The sequence below is a fragment of the Polyodon spathula genome, chromosome 42, assembly GCF_017654505.1.
Source record: "Polyodon spathula isolate WHYD16114869_AA chromosome 42, ASM1765450v1, whole genome shotgun sequence".
In the NCBI taxonomy this organism is placed as follows: Eukaryota; Metazoa; Chordata; class Actinopteri; order Acipenseriformes; family Polyodontidae; genus Polyodon; species Polyodon spathula.
The window spans coordinates 1,545,063-1,565,062 of record NC_054575.1 but is presented as its reverse complement, the minus strand read 5'-3'; the positions used below and the strand labels follow the sequence as shown (position 1 = coordinate 1,565,062).

General features: G+C 43.3%; 2 protein-coding genes, 3 non-coding genes and 1 pseudogene across 7 annotated transcripts in view; 4 read left to right on the top strand and 2 right to left on the bottom strand.

The window, feature by feature from the left end:
• Positions 1 to 5,949, top strand: part of si:ch211-63p21.8 (kelch-like protein 33) — a 6,899-nt gene extending 950 nt beyond the window's left edge. The window contains exons 2-5 of the mRNA XM_041236824.1: positions 57 to 1,011; positions 1,920 to 2,862; positions 3,529 to 3,699; positions 4,610 to 5,949. Coding sequence (XP_041092758.1) covers positions 465 to 1,011; positions 1,920 to 2,862; positions 3,529 to 3,699; positions 4,610 to 5,129 — 2,181 coding nt within the window. The 5' untranslated portion in view covers positions 57 to 464 and the 3' untranslated portion in view covers positions 5,130 to 5,949. The remainder of the gene's footprint in view (positions 1 to 56; positions 1,012 to 1,919; positions 2,863 to 3,528; positions 3,700 to 4,609) is intronic.
• A 2,205-nt stretch (positions 5,950 to 8,154) lies between these two features.
• trnas-aga lies at positions 8,155 to 8,236 on the top strand. The gene has a single exon. It is a non-coding gene; the product is annotated as a tRNA-Ser (tRNA).
• Positions 8,237 to 8,743: 507 nt separating this feature from the next.
• On the bottom strand, positions 8,744 to 9,027 carry LOC121305326 (annotated as a pseudogene).
• Positions 9,028 to 9,490: 463 nt separating this feature from the next.
• On the top strand, positions 9,491 to 9,563 carry trnaa-agc. Its single transcript has one exon. It is a non-coding gene; the product is annotated as a tRNA-Ala (tRNA).
• A 563-nt stretch (positions 9,564 to 10,126) lies between these two features.
• Positions 10,127 to 10,209, bottom strand: trnal-cag. The gene has a single exon. It is a non-coding gene; the product is annotated as a tRNA-Leu (tRNA).
• A 988-nt stretch (positions 10,210 to 11,197) lies between these two features.
• Positions 11,198 to 20,000, top strand: part of LOC121305278 (collagen alpha-1(III) chain-like) — a 9,007-nt gene continuing 204 nt past the window's right edge. The window contains exons 1-8 of one of the 3 annotated variants that reach the window (XM_041236850.1): positions 11,198 to 11,548; positions 12,001 to 12,100; positions 12,898 to 12,930; positions 15,896 to 16,777; positions 17,162 to 17,437; positions 17,941 to 18,042; positions 18,683 to 18,713; positions 19,108 to 20,000. The exon at positions 19,108 to 20,000 is cut by the window's right edge and continues 204 nt beyond it. In XM_041236850.1, coding sequence (XP_041092784.1) covers positions 12,064 to 12,100; positions 12,898 to 12,930; positions 15,896 to 16,777; positions 17,162 to 17,437; positions 17,941 to 18,042; positions 18,683 to 18,713; positions 19,108 to 19,183 — 1,437 coding nt within the window. In that variant the 5' untranslated portion in view covers positions 11,198 to 11,548; positions 12,001 to 12,063 and the 3' untranslated portion in view covers positions 19,184 to 20,000. Of the gene's footprint in view, positions 11,549 to 11,977; positions 12,101 to 12,897; positions 12,931 to 15,895; positions 16,778 to 17,161; positions 17,438 to 17,940; positions 18,043 to 18,682; positions 18,714 to 19,107 lie in introns of those variants that run through there. The other 2 variants (XM_041236852.1, XM_041236851.1) reach the window with 2 other exon arrangements.

The window sequence follows — 20,000 nt, the reverse complement described above, 5'->3', positions numbered from 1 at the left end:
TGAGTCTCACTGTGTGTCACAGATGCTTCAGTATATATTCATGTTGTGTGTTTCAGAGCATCTACTGTACTTCATGCTCCTGGCAGGAAAACTCTAAATACACCAGCAAAGAGGATAATTTATCTTTGCAACCAAAGGCAAGCAGCCTTTGGTCTAACGAGGAAACTCCCACTTTCATGTCAACCTTCAATCAATGGCAGCTACCAACGATGTCTATCTCTTTGCAGTCTGTGCCATAGTTTCAGTATCCCTGCTCCACCTCATTTTCAGCTGAGAAGAATTTTACAGTAGCACAGAATGGCCTGAAAGGCGACACCAAAACCAAACAAGTCAAAAGTCAAATCATAGGAGTTTACTGAAAGAGTGTCACAATAATATAGTACCAAGAGTCTGTTTGTTTTGCTTGGGATTGTCAATTGGAAAGGCACAGGAGCAGGGGCTTCAAGCATTGGGGTGGTGGCGGCATGGCATCCAGGCTTCCCTCCTCTCAACACTCTGTGGGGGCAACACCACAAGCCCTCAAGCACTACGAGAACCAGGACTACCCTTCCCAATTCTTCCAAACTGTGACCAAACTGAAAGAAGAAAGCCTTCTGACCGACCTGCTCATCGGACTGGATGGGAGGAGTTGGAGGGTCCACTCGGTGGTTCTGGCTGCTGTCAGCTCTCTGGTTATGGGGGAGCTACGCGAAGGCAGGAAACAGGATCTCTGTTTGGACGGTAGGGTCGGAGAGGCAGGGCTGGAGATCGTTTTGAAGGTTGCTTACTCTGGGGAGGCTGAGCTGAGCAGGGAGAATCTCGCCGAAGTCAAGCAGGCTGCTGGGGTCCTGGGAGCGGAAAAGGTATTAAAGTTATGCCAAGACTTCGAGAAGTCATCAGGCAACATGGATGAGGAATGGAGAAGTTTACCGGAGAAAATCAGATTGGCGAACCTGCAGTGTATCAGAGCCATGTGGGAAGAGCAGCTCGTCTGTGATGTGAAGCTGGAGGTGGATGGCGTGCATTTTGATGGTAACTACTGCAGCTTTGAGTGTTATGATTTCTGTTTTAAATAAATCGGAGATGGGGAAAAAAACAGGATTATGATTTTGATTATGAATATGTTTCTTGATTAGTTTTACAATGTTCCCGATGTGGGACAAGTTCCAAACCAGTTTTGTAGCGAGGGTGGAAGCATAACAAGAGCCAGTAAAAATCTCTTAACAAAAACTACATGTTGGCAATCAAAAATGGACTGTTTTTGTGGACCATTTTATGTAACGTCCCATCATATCTCAGAAACTGTGAATGAAACATTATACTGTACTTCCTCCTAATTTGTGGATGCATTACAATAATCGACACAATGCAGATGGACACTGTTTAAACCATTTATAGTAGATACGGGGTTGTCCTCCTGTCTCTGAGCTATAGCAAGTGTGCAGATACTTCTCCACTAACTACTACTGCAACATTTTACTTATTTTTTTTCATTTAGGGTGCCCAATCATTTAACCCCCAATTCTTCCTCTGCAATTTTAGAATGTTCAGTTTTTTTTCCCCCCCCAGGATTTTCAGACACAGCTGCTCAGGAGAACTGAAGGGTCAGTCGGCATCCTCCGATCCCACGACTGAGCCAGCTTCCTCTTATACACCCAGAAATTTGGAGGACAGAAGGCACGCCCTGCAGGTGTCTGCCTGCGCTCACTAGGCACCTGCCCACTAGGTCGGCTGTAGAGCAATTGGAAGAAACTGTCCCTGCTAGCTTTGCCTCTCTAATCGCAGGAGCGCCCGAGTCAATGTGACGCTCCCTCTGGAATCCCTAGCAATTGCCGACTAATTTGTTATTTTGCTTTATATTTACAGTGCTTTCTATCAGCTTTTACATATACCTGCAAATGTATTGTGTCTAACTTCTTTACAACTGCTTCTCGTTGCAGTGCACAGAGCCATTCTGGCGGCTGGCAGTGACTACTTCCGAGGCATGTTTACGAGCGGTATGAAGGAAGCCAGCGAGGACACTGTACCAATGTTCTCCCTCTCTCCTGAGGATCTGTCTGCCCTGCTCTCTTTCATCTACTCCGGGACGCTGCAGCTCGGCTGGGGCAATGCCTTTGAGCTCACCCTGGCATCCATGCAGATCCAATCCCTGGGGGCAATCTCCCTCTGCATGGATTTCCTCCGCAGTGAAACTGACCCCTATTCCTGCCTGGACGTAGCAGCTTTCGCTGAAGCCTACAGCCTAGGGGAGCTGAAAGAATTCGCAGATGATTACATCTTACGAAACTTCCAAGAAGTCGGTTCCACCCCCAAGTTCCAAGACCTCTCCCTGGACCGGTTGTCCCGCTACCTGGCTGAGGACTCCCTCTGTGCCTCCGATGAGCTGGAGATCTTCCGGGTGGTGGTGGGATGGATTCGCGCAGACCCAGTAGAGCGGTTGGCTCACGCTGAAGAGCTCATGAAACTGGTTCGGTTCCCGCTCATGACTTTCAGGCAGTTTAAGGAGGTGAGGGAGGTGAATATCTCTCTCAAGCAGGAAGGGTGCAATGACCTGTATGCAGCGGCACTCCAGGAGTTCGGTTGGACCTGTGGCAGTATGGAGCACCACTGTCGCATGCGAAAGCCAAGCCTGGCTCTGGTCCTGGTGGCTGGGGATCAGAAAGCCCCAGATTTTGCCTCGAGGAAGCCCAGCAGGGATCTTTGGTTTAGCAACAGTTTCAGTAGAAGCACGGGGCTGAGGACACACATTGAGTGGTGTCACCTGTCCACCATGCCAGGGCCAGGCAGGTTCAGGCATGCAACTGTGGTTTTAGATAACAACCTGTATGTCTTTGGTGGGAGCGATTTTTACGGAAAGTGTGATACTCTGAAAACTGCTTTTTGGTGAGTTGAAAAAAAAAATCTGTTGCATAAAAATGAAAGCAGCATGCTGTGGTGTGCTCAACACATGTGTATTGCAAAGGAGAGCGGTACACACTCTACTTGAACTCATGTGCATCCAGTATTGGAAGTGTACCATTTATTCCACAGGACTGTCAACTCCTAAGCCTAGATATGTGTGTTATAGGTGTTCAAAGTAAACACAACAAACAAACAAAGAATAAGAGGTTTTGTTCCATTTTTGTTTTGCTTTTGATATAAAAAATATCAATCATACCTCCCTCGCTGCTGGCAATCCAGTAAAATGGGTGGATGTTGCCAGAAACCTTCAAGGAGGGGCAAGAGATGTCTGTGCAGCTAATCTGGTAGGCAATTTCATCATAATACCAAGCCAAGTTTCTGAGAAGCAAAGTAAGTGTATGTAAACACTCATCCAGGAATCAGGTTTTAGTGTATAAGAAATGAAATACATTTATTAATTTTATTGTTGTATAATACATTGCTGTGCTCTGAGCACACAGTTACAGTTTGAAGTTATATAAAAAATAACCAAACCAGGATGATTTAATACAGTTAAGCAGGACAACAAATTAAAGCTGGAAACTGGGACAAGTCTGATAACCCTAACTGTGTAACAGATATTAATGTCTTCTGATTTCCTCTTTGAAGCTACAATCCCAGTCAGGATAGCTGGAAACAGCTCCCGGATATGAAAGAACCTCGCAATTACTGCTCTGCGGTGATTCAAAACCAGAACATCTACATACTGGGAGGAGATATCGACACAGAACACAACCTGGGCAGCGTGGAGTGTTACAACCCCACCACAAACTCCTGGAGGTAAGAGACTTTTTTTTATGATAAGTAAGATTTCCTAAGAGCCCATCAACGAATGAAGTGTACCTGCAATCTTATTTTGATTATGACCATTTTTATTCTACACCCCCCACACGGTGATCTCACACGTCAGTTTGATTTTGCAGGTTGTAGAGCGACTGTCGCTGGGTGGTCTGTATCTTAGCTGGAGGTTCATAGGTTATTCAGCGTATCATAATCTGAGAGTATCATAATGGTATAACCACAAGACATTCTGAACAAAAACGCATGAAGGTATTAAATATTGAAAATAACAAAACAATTTTTTAATGGTAATTAACTAGGAACAAGTAAATATAAACCAGCAATTCCTTACTAGTTTTATACATATCAAATTGCTGTGTTTTTTTTATAAAAAAAAATTGATTTTTTCAAGGTAACCCATTAGATAACAGTCCTCTCTGTATTTTGTAGTTGGACTAATCAATCAGATCTCTGAATGTCTGACCGCACATAGGGTTCCATATGATTCCATGTACACAAGGACATTTCAGGCTTTTCAACTTGCATTGTAATGCATTCTGGCAAATGTAGTCCTGCTGTGAAAGGTACGTGAGACTGGGATAGTTCAGGCTTTTTAACTTACACCCCAGTGCATTCTGGTAAGTGTAGTCCTGCTGTGAAAGGTACTTGAGACAGAATGCACTGGGGTGTAAGTTAAAAAGCCTGAACTATCCCAGTCAGGTACCTTTCACAGCAGGACTACACTTACCAGAATGCATTACAATGCAAGTTGAAAAGCCTGAACTGTCCTTGTGTACATGGAGTCATAGGGTAACCCTAACCAGACAGCCAGTCCTGTAGCCTAAAGCATTATCTAGAATAGTCTTCCAATGCGACGGAGGTCATTATGGTCTTGTTTCCTCTGCCCAAGGTATGCCCAGCCCTTGGATCAAGCCCTCAGTGGGCATGGGGCTGTGTCGTGGAATGGAGAAATCTACATCTCAGGTGGATTCAACTGCAATTACCAGTGCCTGGTGTCCATGTTTCACTACCACCCAGAAAAGGGGACCGTCTACCTGGCCGATATGAACCACGACAGAGCAGAGCATGTGATGGAGGCCATCCGGGACAAGATGTACGTAGCAGGGGGAGTGCGCAACCAGGCCCGGTTCTACAACGATCAACTCGAGTGCGAGGTGTATGACCCCAGCAGGGATTCCTGGACTCTGCTCGCGAGGCTCCCCAAACCCCACGTCAACGCTGCCTCCGGGGTGCTGGAGGAGAAGCTCTACGTGCTGGGAGGGTTCAGCCAGGAGGATTACACCGAGACTGGCTTGGCTCACCGCTACGACCCGCGCTGGGATAAATGGGAGATGGTGGGGAGAATGCCCGGTCCCACCACTGATATAAGAGCCTGTGTGCTGGCATTGCCTCCTCATTTGCGCCACTAATCCCAAGGCCAATATTCCATTGTGAGTGGTAATCAGTAGCCAAATGGTTCTAATCCCTGTTTCTTCCAGATTTCCAACCAATACCTGACACGCAATATCAGTTACTAAGGTATGAACAATAAATCTAATAAAAAAATAGGCACGCATTTGATTTTGCAAAGTCAATCTGTTGCACCATGTCATGCTGTTTGGTTTTCTTCAGGGTGAGGTTTACAACACATTCTCTGAGAGCTTCCACAATGCGAGGGCTGTCTGGACTTTGTATTGCAGTGTTTGTTAGCAGCGTTTGCCACAGACATACAAGTGTGTGACTGTTCATAAATAACCTTGTGGAAGATTTAAACTCGCATACGAGTTGTGCATAGGAAATCAAGCCGCTGTAACTAAAAATCGAAATAGAGAAATTAGTCATTGTCTGATTTAATTGATGACTTTAATAGACCACACATGCAACTAATCTGAAATAATAAGAGTGAAGGAACACGTGATGAAGTGCAGGAGACTTTTTAGAAGTTGTTTAAGATGCCTGATTAAAACGCAAAGTGGACGAACGTTTTCACACACAGTGCCTACTGTTTCTAGACCAGGTTACTGACTGGAAATTGAAATTCTCCCACACAGAAGTTTTCATAAAGGATATGAATGACAAATCATTAGGTGTTCTGATACATGTGTCTGCTGATAGATGCTGGTGTGAACAGTATAAAACATCTCTTTGTTAGAGCAGGAAGAATGCAATTACAGCCTCTCTCTGGAATATAGGTACATATTGCCTTATTGTGTATTTCGTGTGCTGTCAATAAAGTTGATTGAACTTAAACCCCAGGTTTCATCCACTGGAATGCTGGTCTGGACTCTTTGCTGTGGGTGAGTGGGGGTTGGGTCTGGGGTTAAACCCCCTTCCTTGAGGAGAACGACTTCTAATAACTAAATAATTACAATTACATTTGTAATGCTAGAATTTGCAGCTTCAATTAAGAACCCATCAATGAGTGGAGTGGATATGCAATCATATGCTGAGAAGGACAAACTCCACTTTTTTATTTGCATCTCCCACACAATGATCTCAGTTTGATATTGCAGGTTGTAGAGTGACTGTCGTGGGTCTACAGGATCTAATGTCAATTTGAGGGTCATTTGGGTGGGTCTGAATTCCTTTCTTTAGTTTTGAACTGAAGTCAGAACTGCAGACTGGCCTGGGCTGATCTCCTGAAACAAGACAGGACCCTGACACTGAAACAGCTGACTCTCTCTCATTTGCCCTCATCTATACAACTGAGGACCAAGAAAAGGCATTCCACGTTGAGGTATTTAACCCTTTCATGCATGGTGACATGTAGAAGACGCAAATGCATGATAGATTCAGATGGGATTTTCCCCTCATATAAAGCAATGGAAAACATTTGAAAAAAAAAAATGTCATTGAAAAATATATTTATTATGTGACCAAAACTTTCTTTCCAGCTATTTTCAAAATTGCATGCTTGAAAGGGTTAAAGGTTCACAGTTAATTGATTTAAGAGCCAATTGGTTAATCTCTTGCCCAGAACCACAATTCATTGCTTGTTTCCATAGAAATTCGCTATCTCAACAAAGTGAAAATGAGTCAGTGAAATTAAAATGATTTTATATCAAACAGATGCAGAAAATGTTGTTTGCAAGAACGTTGGTTTCAGCAATACATGGAAGGTCCCTAATTAATTCTACAACGCTACAAGTACTGTGAGTTTATTGGTTTTACTTAGAACACTGGTGAAATAATTAGCTTGACAGCAAACATTGTGAATGCTAATGCACATAAAAGTTATGAGGAATAAATTTCCCACTTAGGCATAAGCTTCAGGTTCCCACGTCATTACAAGCTGTAAACTAATAGACGATCACGGTCTCATATTCTCTAGAAAACGGACCGTGAGCGTAATTCAATCGGATCTCTCTCGCAGATCAATCGAAGTACAGGTGCTGCCTCCTGCTGATTGCCGATTTTAGAGAAGATTATCACTTAGGAACAGACGTCGGAGCATGAACACAGCCCCTCGCAAAGCGCTGTATTGCCGTGTCCTGTGCACACTTAGACACGATTCGCATAGAGAAGACGTTATCTAACTTAGTGGAAACGAAAACACACTATACGGGATAAATTAAAAAGTTATTTAATTTTCAATAAAGTATCTTTTTCATCAGGAGCGTTTCGTTGACCCGGCACACTTTAACACGTGATGCGTCGCAGCGGTATGTCGCTGTTGCGTCTTTCATGGCCGTATATTTAATTGAAATAAAGTATGGTAATTCATTAATGTAAGTTTAAAACAACATAGCACCAACGTTACGCGCGACAAGACAACGACAAACAGAAAGCCAAGGACAAACGGCGAGTAAAGATTTTAACTGTTTGTGTCAATTAATTAGATTCACTGTTTTTGACGAAGGTCCACTAGGTTTTGGTTCAATACAAAGAAGTAATTCAAAAGCGTTCAATAATTAGGGAGCCAAACTGTGTTTCAGTTTACAGTTCTGTGCACGTCAATTAACCAGAAAGGCAATACTGTTGACGGTCCCGTTTGTTTACATGGTGTAAGGCGGTTCTATTTGCAACTATACCAGTTGCCCTTGGCTATCAATCTACTTGGAGGTTTGTGGGTTCGAATCCGCTGGATTACTCCAGTCTGGAGGCGTGGGTTCGAATCCCACTTCTGACAAAACGGCTTTATTATTTAATCATGAATTTAGAAATACTGTATCGTTGTCTAGTTTTACACCAATTTGTGTAACTGTGTTTCCGTTTTAAAATGATAAACAAAGTAAAGCGTGTATGCAAATCAAGCGTAAAACAAGCCAATACACACAACAACCAATGGCATCTAATTACACATTGCCCATCCTCCAAGGGCCCCGCCCACACTGTAAATATAACTGGCTGTAATCCTAGTTAATATTTTAGAAGCATTCATTTGCACTTAAAATATATTAAACTATATAAACTATACTGTAGTGTGCATCTTGCTTTGCAAGTTTTCACAAGCTGGTTGTCGTGGCCGAGTGGTTAAGGCGATGGACTAGAAATCCATTGGGGTCTCCCCGCGCAGGTTCGAATCCTGCCGACAACGTAGTCGTTATTTTTTTATTCTGTTTTTACAATTATAAATGCAAAAGTACACGTAAACTATAACTAAACAAACGAAAAACAGAAATTTGATTTCATTGTAGTGCTTACGTTCTGACGTTTTCAACAGTATCAATAAAAAAAATTGATATTGCAGAATTAAAAAAAAACAAATGTATTTAAAGGAAATTGTGGGCGGCTCTGAAAAGAGCCTTTGTGCTCAAATGCGGCCGAAGAAAACCTTAACCTCCGAACCGGTAGAGAGTAAACCACATCCATAGCGGTGACGGTCTTTCTCTTGGCGTGCTCGGTGTAGGTGACGGCATCCCGGATCACATTCTCCAGGAACACCTTCAGCACCCCGCGGGTCTCCTCATAGATCAGCCCTAGATTATATATATATATATATATATATATATATATTACACACATATACACACACGGCATTTCGTGTTTCAAACAATTACAATTGTTGTATGTTCCTGGATAATAAGCACTTTGAGGAGTGAGTGGCTCTTAGAAGAGCCTTTGCATTTCACGGTGCTTTCTCGAAGGGTCTTGCAGTTTAAATGCGTTCTCCTCGGATGCGGCGGGCCAGCTGGATGTCTTTGGGCATGATGGTGACTTAATGGCACACAGGTTGGTGTCCTCAAACAGCCCGACCAGGTAAGCCTCGCTAGCCTCGGCGCCATGCAGCGGAGCCTGGAAGCTGGATGTCTCTTGGGCATGATGGTGAGCTGCTTCCTGGGCGCCTTTCCCGGTGGACTTACGAGCGGTCTGCTTGGTTCTTGCCATTATCAACTTCTTCAACAGAGTATCAAAACTTGTAAATTATAATACAAACAGCCTGCTACCTGAAAATATATATAGGACTTGTGCTGTCCTGATAGGCTATGAGACACGTAGGCGGTGCTATATTTCTCATTGGTTACGTTTTATGTTCTCAATGATTTATTGGATCATTGTTAGTTTCGCGCGTATTGTGCAAATAGTCACTGTTCTCTGCTTTTGGCGCCTCTTTTTTTATTGTTCGTCATCAATAGAGCCAGGTTAAAAAAATAATTGCTTTCAAATTAATCAAACTGTGTTTAACTAAGGGCGGGCTTTTGTTCCTCATTGGTTGCATTTCATATTCTCAGAGATTGATTGGATCATTTGAATTTGGCACACATTCTGTGAAAGTGACCGTTGTAAGTTGTTAGCGCTTCTCTTTTGTTGTTATTCGTTATATACATATATATTGAAAAGCACAGTCGGAGGGGAATTAGCTCAAATGGTAGAGCGCTCGCTTAGCATGCGAGAGGTAGCGGGATCGATGCCCGCATTCTCCACATGAGTTTTTCTTCTTCTAAATGATTCATCTATTGCAATCAAAAGCTTGCAAAACTCCAATTATGCTCCAATAGACAGAATTAGAAATGCATTCATTCACTAAATGGATAATATATATGATCGTATAAGCAATGTGTTTTTTTCCAATGTCAGTGTGGAAAACTAAAGGTCGATGAGGAAATGTACAAAGAAACGAGGGTATCAACTCGTAATGTATGAATCAAACATGCAACTCTAGAAAAATGGACAAAATAAGCAGTAAACAGACAAGATGAAAACCCATTGTGTAATGTAATATACCGTAACGGCGTGGCAGCGGGACAGCGCTGTGGAGACTGAGATAAAACTGTAACAGAAGCAGCGGGCGAGGCTCCTTGGAGGATGAGCGTTGTAATTAGATGCCATTGGTTGTTGTGTGTGTCGGTCTGTTTTACGCTTGATTTGCATACACGCTTTAATTTGTTTATCATTTTAAAACTGAAACATATTTACACAAATTGGTGTAAAAGAAGACTGCGATACATTATTTCTAAATTCACGATTACATAAAAATAATAGAATTTGTCAGAAGTGGGATTCGAACCCACGCCTCCAGAGGAGACTGCGACCTGAACGCAGCGCCTTAGACCGCTCGGCCATCCTGACTTACTGCTGGGTGACTTGCTATGCGTGTACTCTTTGACACTAATGACCGCGCTATAAAAACTGCTTTACCCACAAGCAACATTTAATAAAATAATAAATAAGAATATTTCACACAGTGTGAGCCGTCAGAGAGCAGACAGAACCTTTGGTCCAAACTGCTGGAGATGGCATCTCTTATAATAGGACGCACCCTACAGGCGAGATGCATTAACTTAAACGTACATTTCAAATGCTTCTGTATTTGTTTGAAATAAAGATAAGTATTTAAGTTTGTTTGCAACAAATACTAGTACGACAGTGGCTGACAGCGTGATGTTACAGGAAGTAGATTGATAGCCAAGGGCAAGCTGGTATAGTTGCAAATAGAACCGCCTTTACACCATGTAAACAAACGGGACCATCAACAGTATCGGCTTTCTGGTTAATTGACCTGCACAGAATTCTAAACTGTAAACTGCAACCTAGGAATTATAATAATAATAATAATAATAATAATAATAATCGAACATAACTGTGAAGCAGTGTGGTTTTAAACTGTTCGAAACTGTTACATTTTATTCCAACTGTGTTTCAATTTAAAAATGAGCGGCAACAGGAGCCGAGCACAATAGAAAGAAAGCAACACTGATGTTCAGGTAAGCAAGCTGGGCTGAGTTGAGTGGGGGGCTGGAGGGGGGTGATGCTGGGACGCCAGAATCACTGTTGAACCCTCTTGAGGTGTCGTGGGCTAGTCAACGAAACACCAAGGATGGAAGGTGTCCACTTGAAGACCCCAGAGATGTACCCTACTTAGCTCAATCCAGACGGTTGTCATGCTGATGCGCTGGGGAGACCGCACTGGTTTGATCCCCGGAGCCAGCATTGCAGCCGTTGTGTGTGCTGATGTGCTGGGGAGGCAAAATAAGATGATCCCTGGAGCCAGCATTACACTTCAGCCATCAACATCATCAGATGGAAGGAAACGCAAATGGAAGGGGGCGCAGATGGATCACATTACTGTAAAGCTACGTCTTGGTGCTTATCTTGGTGAGAGCTGAGTTCAAATCAGCATTAAGTTTTAACCTCTACTCTCATGTCATGGAAATCTTCATGGTGGCGCAGGTCTCAGCAAGAGATTGAGTAGGAAAATTGATGTAGTTGAGATGATGCTGTTGCTTGAAGCTGGAAAAGGGTAACGGATTGCCTCAATAACTCGACTCGATGATACCAGGTATAAATGCGAGACCATGTCCGAATGTGAGCTACTGATGTGGGCTTCCAGAACCAGGAACCTAGACCCCCAACGACTTCTCTTTGGGGGAACCGGTGGACTTCGGGCTCTGTTTTGACAGCAAGACACGTAAGAGAAAGCTTGAAGCATGAATGTGGTGGTAATTAAATTGTTTATACCACCAAAGGGAAAATGTAATCATTTGACTAGATATTAATCTTTTAAACTTTCATAATGAGTTAAATGCAATAACATCAATAATACTGATTAACTCTGAATGTTATGTTCTTTATGCATATGCATATGTAATCCATTTTATTATAAGATTATAGCGTTTAATATTAGGTATAGAGTGCATACTAGCAATAGAGATTTGTTTACTGTACAATTGCCACCTGTGAAACTCTGGACAACGAAGGACAGCATACCAGACAGAGAAATGAGAAATTTAGGCATGGAGTCTTGAGAAAGTTATAGAATATTGTGCAATACACTTAGAGGAAAGGGGACTGGTTTATCTCATCTTGTAGATGTGGTCAGATTTAAAATTCTGCATATAAATCTATTTCCGCTTTCCTCAGCCCTGTCAGAGTCATCGTTTTGGCCAAGCAAGAGTTTTCTAGTTTCTTCTTTCTCTCCCCGTAATGAAGTCGCTCTGGATTCATCTTGTCCTGCTAGTGTGTGAGTATCCCTCTCTCTTTCTCTCACTAGAGAAATACTAAAGCAGTCAGATTGGAGAAAGGGCTGGTTCATTGTATTAACTGTGCTTTGCTGTGCTGTGTCTATTGACAGTACTGTGGCTGGTGAATCAGTCCCTATTGACAGTGCTAAGGCAGGTGTTTATCTTTATAGTAAATAAAAGTTGGTTGTGTAACAGGCAGGCCTAGTGTATTTGTCTATTTATTTACCATTTCACAATAAAACATATTTGCTAAATATTTTTGTTAACATGTTAGTAGTCTAAACTAAAGCATTAAGAGTATATCCAATAATGACTGTTAAGAAGAAATAATGACATAGATGGGCTTTGCCGTTTGGAGAATATATACTTTAGCTTAAAACCTATATTTGTTACTTTATAATTAGACTTGCATGTGTACACACACACACACACACGCTCGCACACAATATCAGTGCTATAACTCAGGTAGTCTGTTCCCATACTCAGACATTGTGAAAGGGCAGCTATTGGGACAGAAAAGATTAGAGAGAAAACCCAGCGTTTGAGAACTGAATGAGATACTTTAACACTTTCAGGGACAGGCAAACCTGTTAAAAAATACTGGCTATGTGAAAGAGGGCAATATACATAGAGTCAGAGGGCAGGGCAAAGCTGACACGCTCAGAAAGAGTCCAGGGAGCACCTAAACAATGAGGGGAGTCACTTTCAAATCTGAAGAAGAGAAGAAGGGGTGCCATCGCCCCCGAGTCTGTGTCCATGTCCATGGTAACCCTGTCCTTTTCATCTGTGTTGACAGATTCCATCAGGAATGCTGCATCTCAACTGGACGGTGAGTACATCAGTGTTTGTTAGAGTGATCTGTGGAGAGAGGGGGATCTGTAAAGATCTGGACAGCTATCTGTTTGCACACAGCCACATGTTTAGGATTCACTCATTTGACTGACCAAGTATAGACTGTAGGGTCGCAAAATAAAGTGCAGAGATGTCAGAGACAATCAATCACCACCGACTGTTGAATCAAAGGTTTATTCCAGTGGTCATCAAAATACAGAGCGCTCCGGAGAATAACAGTCACTTCATCAGTAACTAGTGTATTCTGCCGGGGTAAAGCACATACATGGGTTATATAGTTCCTACATAAAATACCCTGCTCCTATCAGGATTTGGCACTCAGCAGACAATTCATCCATCCCTACCCCCTAAACTCATATACTCAACCAATAGAGGATAGCTGTGGGGCATGATTGCCCCCTCCGTTGCCGTTGTTATGTTCACTTCAACCTGGAATTTATGACCTAGCAAGCAAGCAGGCATTGCCCTTCTTCTACCATCCCCCCACTGCCCAGGACATCTGACCCAACCTAATGGTGTACTGAAACATTCCACCCTTCCCCCCTCCTTTCGCAAATTCCTTACTAAACATTGTAAAACAGCACCCAAATGATCGTTGGTTGATCCTGCTATCCTGTTCGGTTCCTTCAAGACTATTACTAAATAAACACTATGGACTGCTATAAACAAACTAGCAGAGAATAAAAATGAAGTTTATAACTGTTCCGATCTACCTTTAGAACAATATTCGCAAATTCATACCAACAGAATCACAGTTCATCTGTTGAATAACCTCAGCGAGTATGACTTCAAAGAACGGGAGTCTTAGTCAGGGGCAACAGTTTCAGGCATGCCCCGGAACACTATCCAGCAATGACTAGAGCTTAGAGCAAGATTTTTAGATATGAAAACAGCCTTCGGGATAAACTATAACTCAACAGAAATCTAGAGAGTATCGAGTCAGGTATCAATGCCCCGGAATCAGCCATCCAAGCTTCTCTGGATTGAACCATTGGTCAAAAAGGCTGGCTAAATTGGTCAGATTCTGCGCAGAATGATCCCTGTGGACACACCCTTTGTCTCGCTCAACCCAGGTCAAAGCATGTCGACCCACATCCTGAGTTGGGTCAGTGGGACCCGGGTAGGCGTGCCAGTGTGAAAGGGGCTGCAGTCGGAAGTATAAACCAGCCTTAAAACTGCAGACAGGCCAGGTTGCGATACAAGCCTAACTTTCTACCAAATTCTGTGCATGCCCTCCTACACATGGATACACGTTTTGCAGTTCCCAGTCTTATAAAAACAGTTTCTCTTGCTCAGAGCTCAGAAATGGTTTTAACCTGAACTTTTAAACATGCATTAATATTGTAACTGATGTTTAAAGTGCAGGATCATAAGTTAACAGTCTCGGATATTAGTTTAAAATCTTTTTTTTTGTTGTTTTACATATGTGGTTTACAGCAATAATCAAAGCAGGCTAGATTGCATTAAGGCATTGTGTTACAAAGAAGATTTAGCAGAGTAGGCTAATTATAAACAAATACGTGTTTAGTAAATCTGATTAAGAAATAATAATTAAGAAAAATAGAAGGTTAATGAATAAAATTGACATAAAATGATTATAAGCAAAACATACAAAAATCGAATGTTCGAAATCGAATTGAAAATCTGTGATCTGTGTACTTCTCGTTCTTAAACTGCGTGTTGCAGGTGATTTTGTAAGCGATATCCAGATGTTTGCTCTCCTAGCCAAGTTGGTTAAGTAATGTGCAACAGTGTACGTTTTATTTTTGAAACTGCGTTGCTTGCAATTTTGCAAACAGATTGTAGCAGTTTCCTTTTTTGATCTCAGTTGGTTGCCTCATTTCAAAGTTTACTGTGCCCCCCCCACCCCCAGTGCGTGCATGCATTTGCAATCTCCTGTGCTTCATTCTCCTTTTTTCTTTAACCCAGTCCTGGGTATTTCACGTTCTTGTATAACACTACATGTTCATCTTGATCCAAAACCTCGAGAGAAGACATATCCACATACATTTCAGTGGCCTCAGTTACAGTGTGAGAATGCAAGTGTTTGGTCTGTGCTGTATAAAGCTGCTAGAGACGTCCTTCCCTCTCTCCTCCCCTCATCATGACAGGGCAACACAAACGCATTGCATTGCTGAGAATGCTGCATGCCATTTAAAACAAGGAGAATTATAACGTAGTTTGCTTTAAGTTGTGATGATGAGATATTTTTGCAAAGCCGTGCAGAGAGTGGAGGTGTGGGGAGAGTGCTGATGAGTGGGTGAACAGATGCAGGATCAACACTTTGGAAAGCCATGTCAGATTATCCCAGTAATCAATCAATCACAAATTCAACTTTTTGTCTACTACACCTCTGTCCTAAAATATGAAGTATTTCTGGGTGACTTATTTTGAACCGATCTCTAGTCACTTCAAACTATACAAGAAGTGAAACCTGCAATTTGAAATAATGTAATAACTTTTAAAATCTAACCTCAATCTCCCAAAATATGTGCTGGACTGGGGTCTCCGTCTCTCAACTGTAAGATTAAGATTTGATTCAATTTCACGGCAAGCTGTGAATTGCCTTGTTTTAGTTTAACACCAGGGCTGGTAAAGAAGTGTGAACCCTGATATTCTCTGCTGCTCCTGGAGATGTTTTGGTAGCTGAGCGAGTCAAAGAGAGACAAAGAGCCAGAGAGAGAGAGAGAGAGAGAGAGAGAGAGAGAGAGAGAGAGAGAGAGAGAGAGAGAGCGAGCTGATGACTGTATAATAATCATCAGAGTGACACCTAGTGGATACTGCAATCATGGAGATCAAAAAGAGAGTCACAAAGCGTCTGTCAAATTTGCTGGTGTTGATCTGCTAGCTGGTTTAGATTTATGGAGCCATGACAAGTGTTCCTACTAATTCTCTGAAAGAGAAAGCTGAGAGCGGATTATATAGTCTCTCTATTTCTACAGACCTGCCAAAGCCCAGACTCACCCTGGAGCCTCCATTCCCAGAGAGATTCACCGGGGATCCAGTCACTCTGAACTGTGGGTGGGGTCCTCCTGGTCCTTCTGGTCCTCCTGGTGCCATTGGTACCCAGGGTTACCCAGGTCTTCCTGGTCTTTCTGGTCCTCCTGGTCCTCCTGATCCCGCTGCTCCTCCTGGTCCCCCTGGTCCTCCTGGTCCTCCTGGTCCCCCTGGTTTTCCTGGTCCCCCTGGTCCCCCTGGTCCTCCTGGTCCTCCTGGTTTTCTTGATTCTGCTGGTCCCCGTGGTCCTCCTGGTGCTCGTGGTAATTCAGGATTTCAAGGTCCCCCTGGTCTCCCTGGTCTTCCTGGTCATTTTGGTCCCCCTGGTCCCCCTGGTCCCCCTGGTCTCCCTGGTCCCCCTGGTCCCCCTGGTCTCCCTGGTCTCCCTGGTCCTCCTGGTCCCCCTGGCCCCCCTGGTCATCCTCATCCTGCTGATAATCCTAGTCTTCCTGGTGCTTCTGGTCCCCCTGGTTTCCGTGGTCTGCCTGGTCTCCCTGGTGTCCCTGGTTTCCCTGGTCTTCCTGGTCTCCAAGGTCGCCCTGGTCCTCCTGGTCTCCCTGGTCCCCCTGGTCTTCCTGGTTATCCTGGTCTTCCTGGTCCTCCTGGGCCTCCTGGGCCCCCTGGTCCTCCTGACATGAACTTTCTCTGGTACAAAGACAGGGAGGACTCTCCAGTGCTGCAGACTGCTGGCCGCAATGTAACTGATGACAGCTACACAATCTCTGCAGCAGCTGGGTCTGATCAGGGCCAGTACTGGTGTCGGGTACAAAGAGGAGATCCAGCACGCCACTCACAGCTCAGCGATCCTGTGAGACTAAACATCACTGGTGAGTTTACTGAGAGAACGTCATGCCATGGACTGGTGTGAGTCTGCATCGGTGATCTGTGTCTCTGTCTCTGTCTCTGTCTCCGTGTGTCTATGGCACACACAGATAGACAGATAGACAGAGACACACGCAGACACTATAATACCAATAAAACAACTCTTACAGACTCAACTAAATTGGAGTCTCTGCTGCTTTCAATCTTTCTCTATAACAAGGTAAAGTACAAATAAATGAATACTGGAGTCCAGCTGCATTAATCAATGTCTTCATTATTTAAAGTGCCCAGTCCTTCCGGGCAGCACTGTCTCTAGCTGGAAGAGGTTATCCCAGGTTTGGCTCTCCACAGACCCCCCCCTGACTGTGTCATTGTTGTCTTTGATTCAGAGCTGTTCTCCAGGGTGACTCTGACGGCATCTCCAGGAGCCACAGTGGAGGAGGGAGAGGCTCTTAACCTGACCTGTGAGGCAGCAGTGAACAAACTCCCCCGCCCTCAACTCCACTACAGCATCCTGAGAGACGGAGAGCCTGTGACTAACAGCACTGACTCTGCACTGTACAGCACAGCCAGCACTGAGAAGAGCCACACTGGGAGCTACACGTGTGCTGTGGAGTCACAGGGAGTGAGGAAGAGCAGTACAGACTTACTGATCACAGTGGAATGTAAGATGCAAATCTTATCCTAAGTGACAGCAGGGCTCTGCATCGCCCTTTGAGAAGTGAAGGACACTGATTATTGTCTCTCCCAAAATTGTTTTTAAATCCCTGAACTTGTGCCTTTTGTAAACGTGAACCAATTCTCTCACCACTGTGAAGCGACCCTGCCTAACCAGGGCACAGAATCACCAGCCATTGCAACACAAGTGACATGCATTGCGTTTCATACTTTGCAAATTCACTGCGTTTCCCATTCATGTTTCAGCTTTACACGCGGCTTTGATTCCATTTCAAATAAATCATTCTTTTCAGCTTCTTGACAATCGGATCAAATGAAAAGCTGTTGTCTCTTCTAAAATTCTGCTTCAGATCCCATTGGAGCTTCTCCAGCAGAGCAGCCAAGCTGAAGGCTGCTATTACTGAGCTAGTGTGAACAGTATTGTTAAGTCCCTATCAGGCCAGTCAAGCTGAATGAAATACTCACACTGTACCTTCCTTCCTTCCCCCAGCGTCCTGGCAGAGAGATCTTTCTGCTGCCTATAGAGTCAGCTTCACTCTCCTTATGTTCACTTGGTTGACCCTGCTGTTCCTCCAGTATTTCAGGATGCAAGGTGAGACTCCCAGCCAGCTTCTCCCTGTGGTTTCTGCAGAGTGAGCAGCCCAGCCCAGCCTTAGCGGCAGATCATTCAATTCAATCATGTCATGTGCACATGTCACATGGTTGAGATATTCAACTGCTATAGTTACTGTATTGTAGTCAGGACAATGTCACCTTAAGTTTGTCAAACAGAAGGACAAATGATTCAGGATCGAGATCTCTTTACTGGGGAGCAGAACAGATACCGCCAGTAACAGGGTAGGAAAAACAGACAAAATAAAGTTAAAAATGTTATTACAGGTATGGCCATGATAGAATATTTCAGAGAGTAAAACAATCACATAAAGAGAGGAGAGGTGGCTTCTCTTTTTATGAAAAAAAAAAGTTCAATAATAAAACACAGTGGCACATACCCTGAGGAAATGAATGAATAAATCAAAACTCAAAGTGCACACAATATATAAATAATAAAACAACTTGCATAGCGCAATCAAAATAATAATAATAATAATAATAATAATAATAATAATAGTGCAATCTCAGCCTTGTAACACACATGCCATTTACAATGCACAACATTAATAAGTGTCTTCTTGTTTGCATGGATTCATGTTGATTGAAGGATCTGAATGTATTGTTTGTTTCTTTTCTAGGTTCCCTGTGTTTTGCTGGTGCTGAGGCAAGGTAAGTCAGTGTTAGCCAGGAAGTGAACAGATAGCCCTCACTGTCTCTACCTGTCATCATCCCTTCCAAACGTGATGCTTTCTCAATGCAATATGTAGGCATATACAGTGCTGCGTAAAATCCCATATACTGTATAATAATATCTCCATAATGATGTGCTGCTGAAATGGCCAAGAGACAGGTGTGCTCTTTAACACATATACTTCGGCTTTGAAAACTTTGTCCTGGAAATGACAGCAGAGTTCTGTATTGAGAGACGGGATCGGTCAGTCGTGACCAGACTGTACGGCACATATAAATTGTGGGAGCAGCTGCAGGAGGGTTAAAGCTATCTTGTTATTGCTGAAGTGAAACTCTGAACCCTGAACTTGTGTGTCTCTACAATCCGTCTCAGGAAAACCCTGGATCAGGATCAAAACCAGGATCAGGAGCCAGCAAGGGCAATTGAGCTCACCAGCCGTGTGCTTTAGCCTGGATTCAACCAGAATAGCGTTGCACTGTCCTGATGAAGACTGGTCTGATTTGAAGAGCTTTATTCTTTAGTGTTTCCTGTTAAAATTTTCCATATTAAATAGCTAGCTGAGGTTGCCTGCTTTATAACAGTGGCCTCTATTCGTCAATTCCTCAAAAACTCCCTCTTCTAAATGGATTTAGAATGACTGGAGCACTGTTTCTGAATCATCAGTGTTTCAGTTTCCTGTTAACTGTGTGATGTCATTCCGCACAGTGTGATGTCATTTCATACCAGAATGCGACTGTTTTTCACCTTCAATGAATTGAATGCCTCTTCTACCACACGTTCACCTCGTCTGAAACAGTCCCTCAGCTCAAATCCAATGATTCTTTAAAAAGCAGCACTGTGATGAATAGGAGCTGATAGACTGTCTTTGGAGGGGTTGCAGTTCTGTTACTGTTATTGAGGTTTTGGTCAGGAGGATGGTGAAGATTGTTTTGTGGTTTGGGTCGGTGGGCTGACCAGAGTTTTGTACTGGAACGCTCTTATTGAAAGTGCTTGTGATTCTTACCAGACACATGACATGTGCGCAGGCTGGGCTTGTATTTACTAAAACTGGTATTTTGAGTATTTTCGTGTGTGACAATATTATGTAGTTTCTGTTAAGCATAGAATATTGTGATAAGATTTGCTTCATATTAATGCAGCATGAAAATGTTCTGCAGACCTATTCATGTAATTCACTGATGTCTTAATGGGGGTGTCTGTGTTGGACACTAGAGGGCAGTGCTGAGTCAAAGCCGTCCCACTAATTCATGAATACCCTGAGGAAA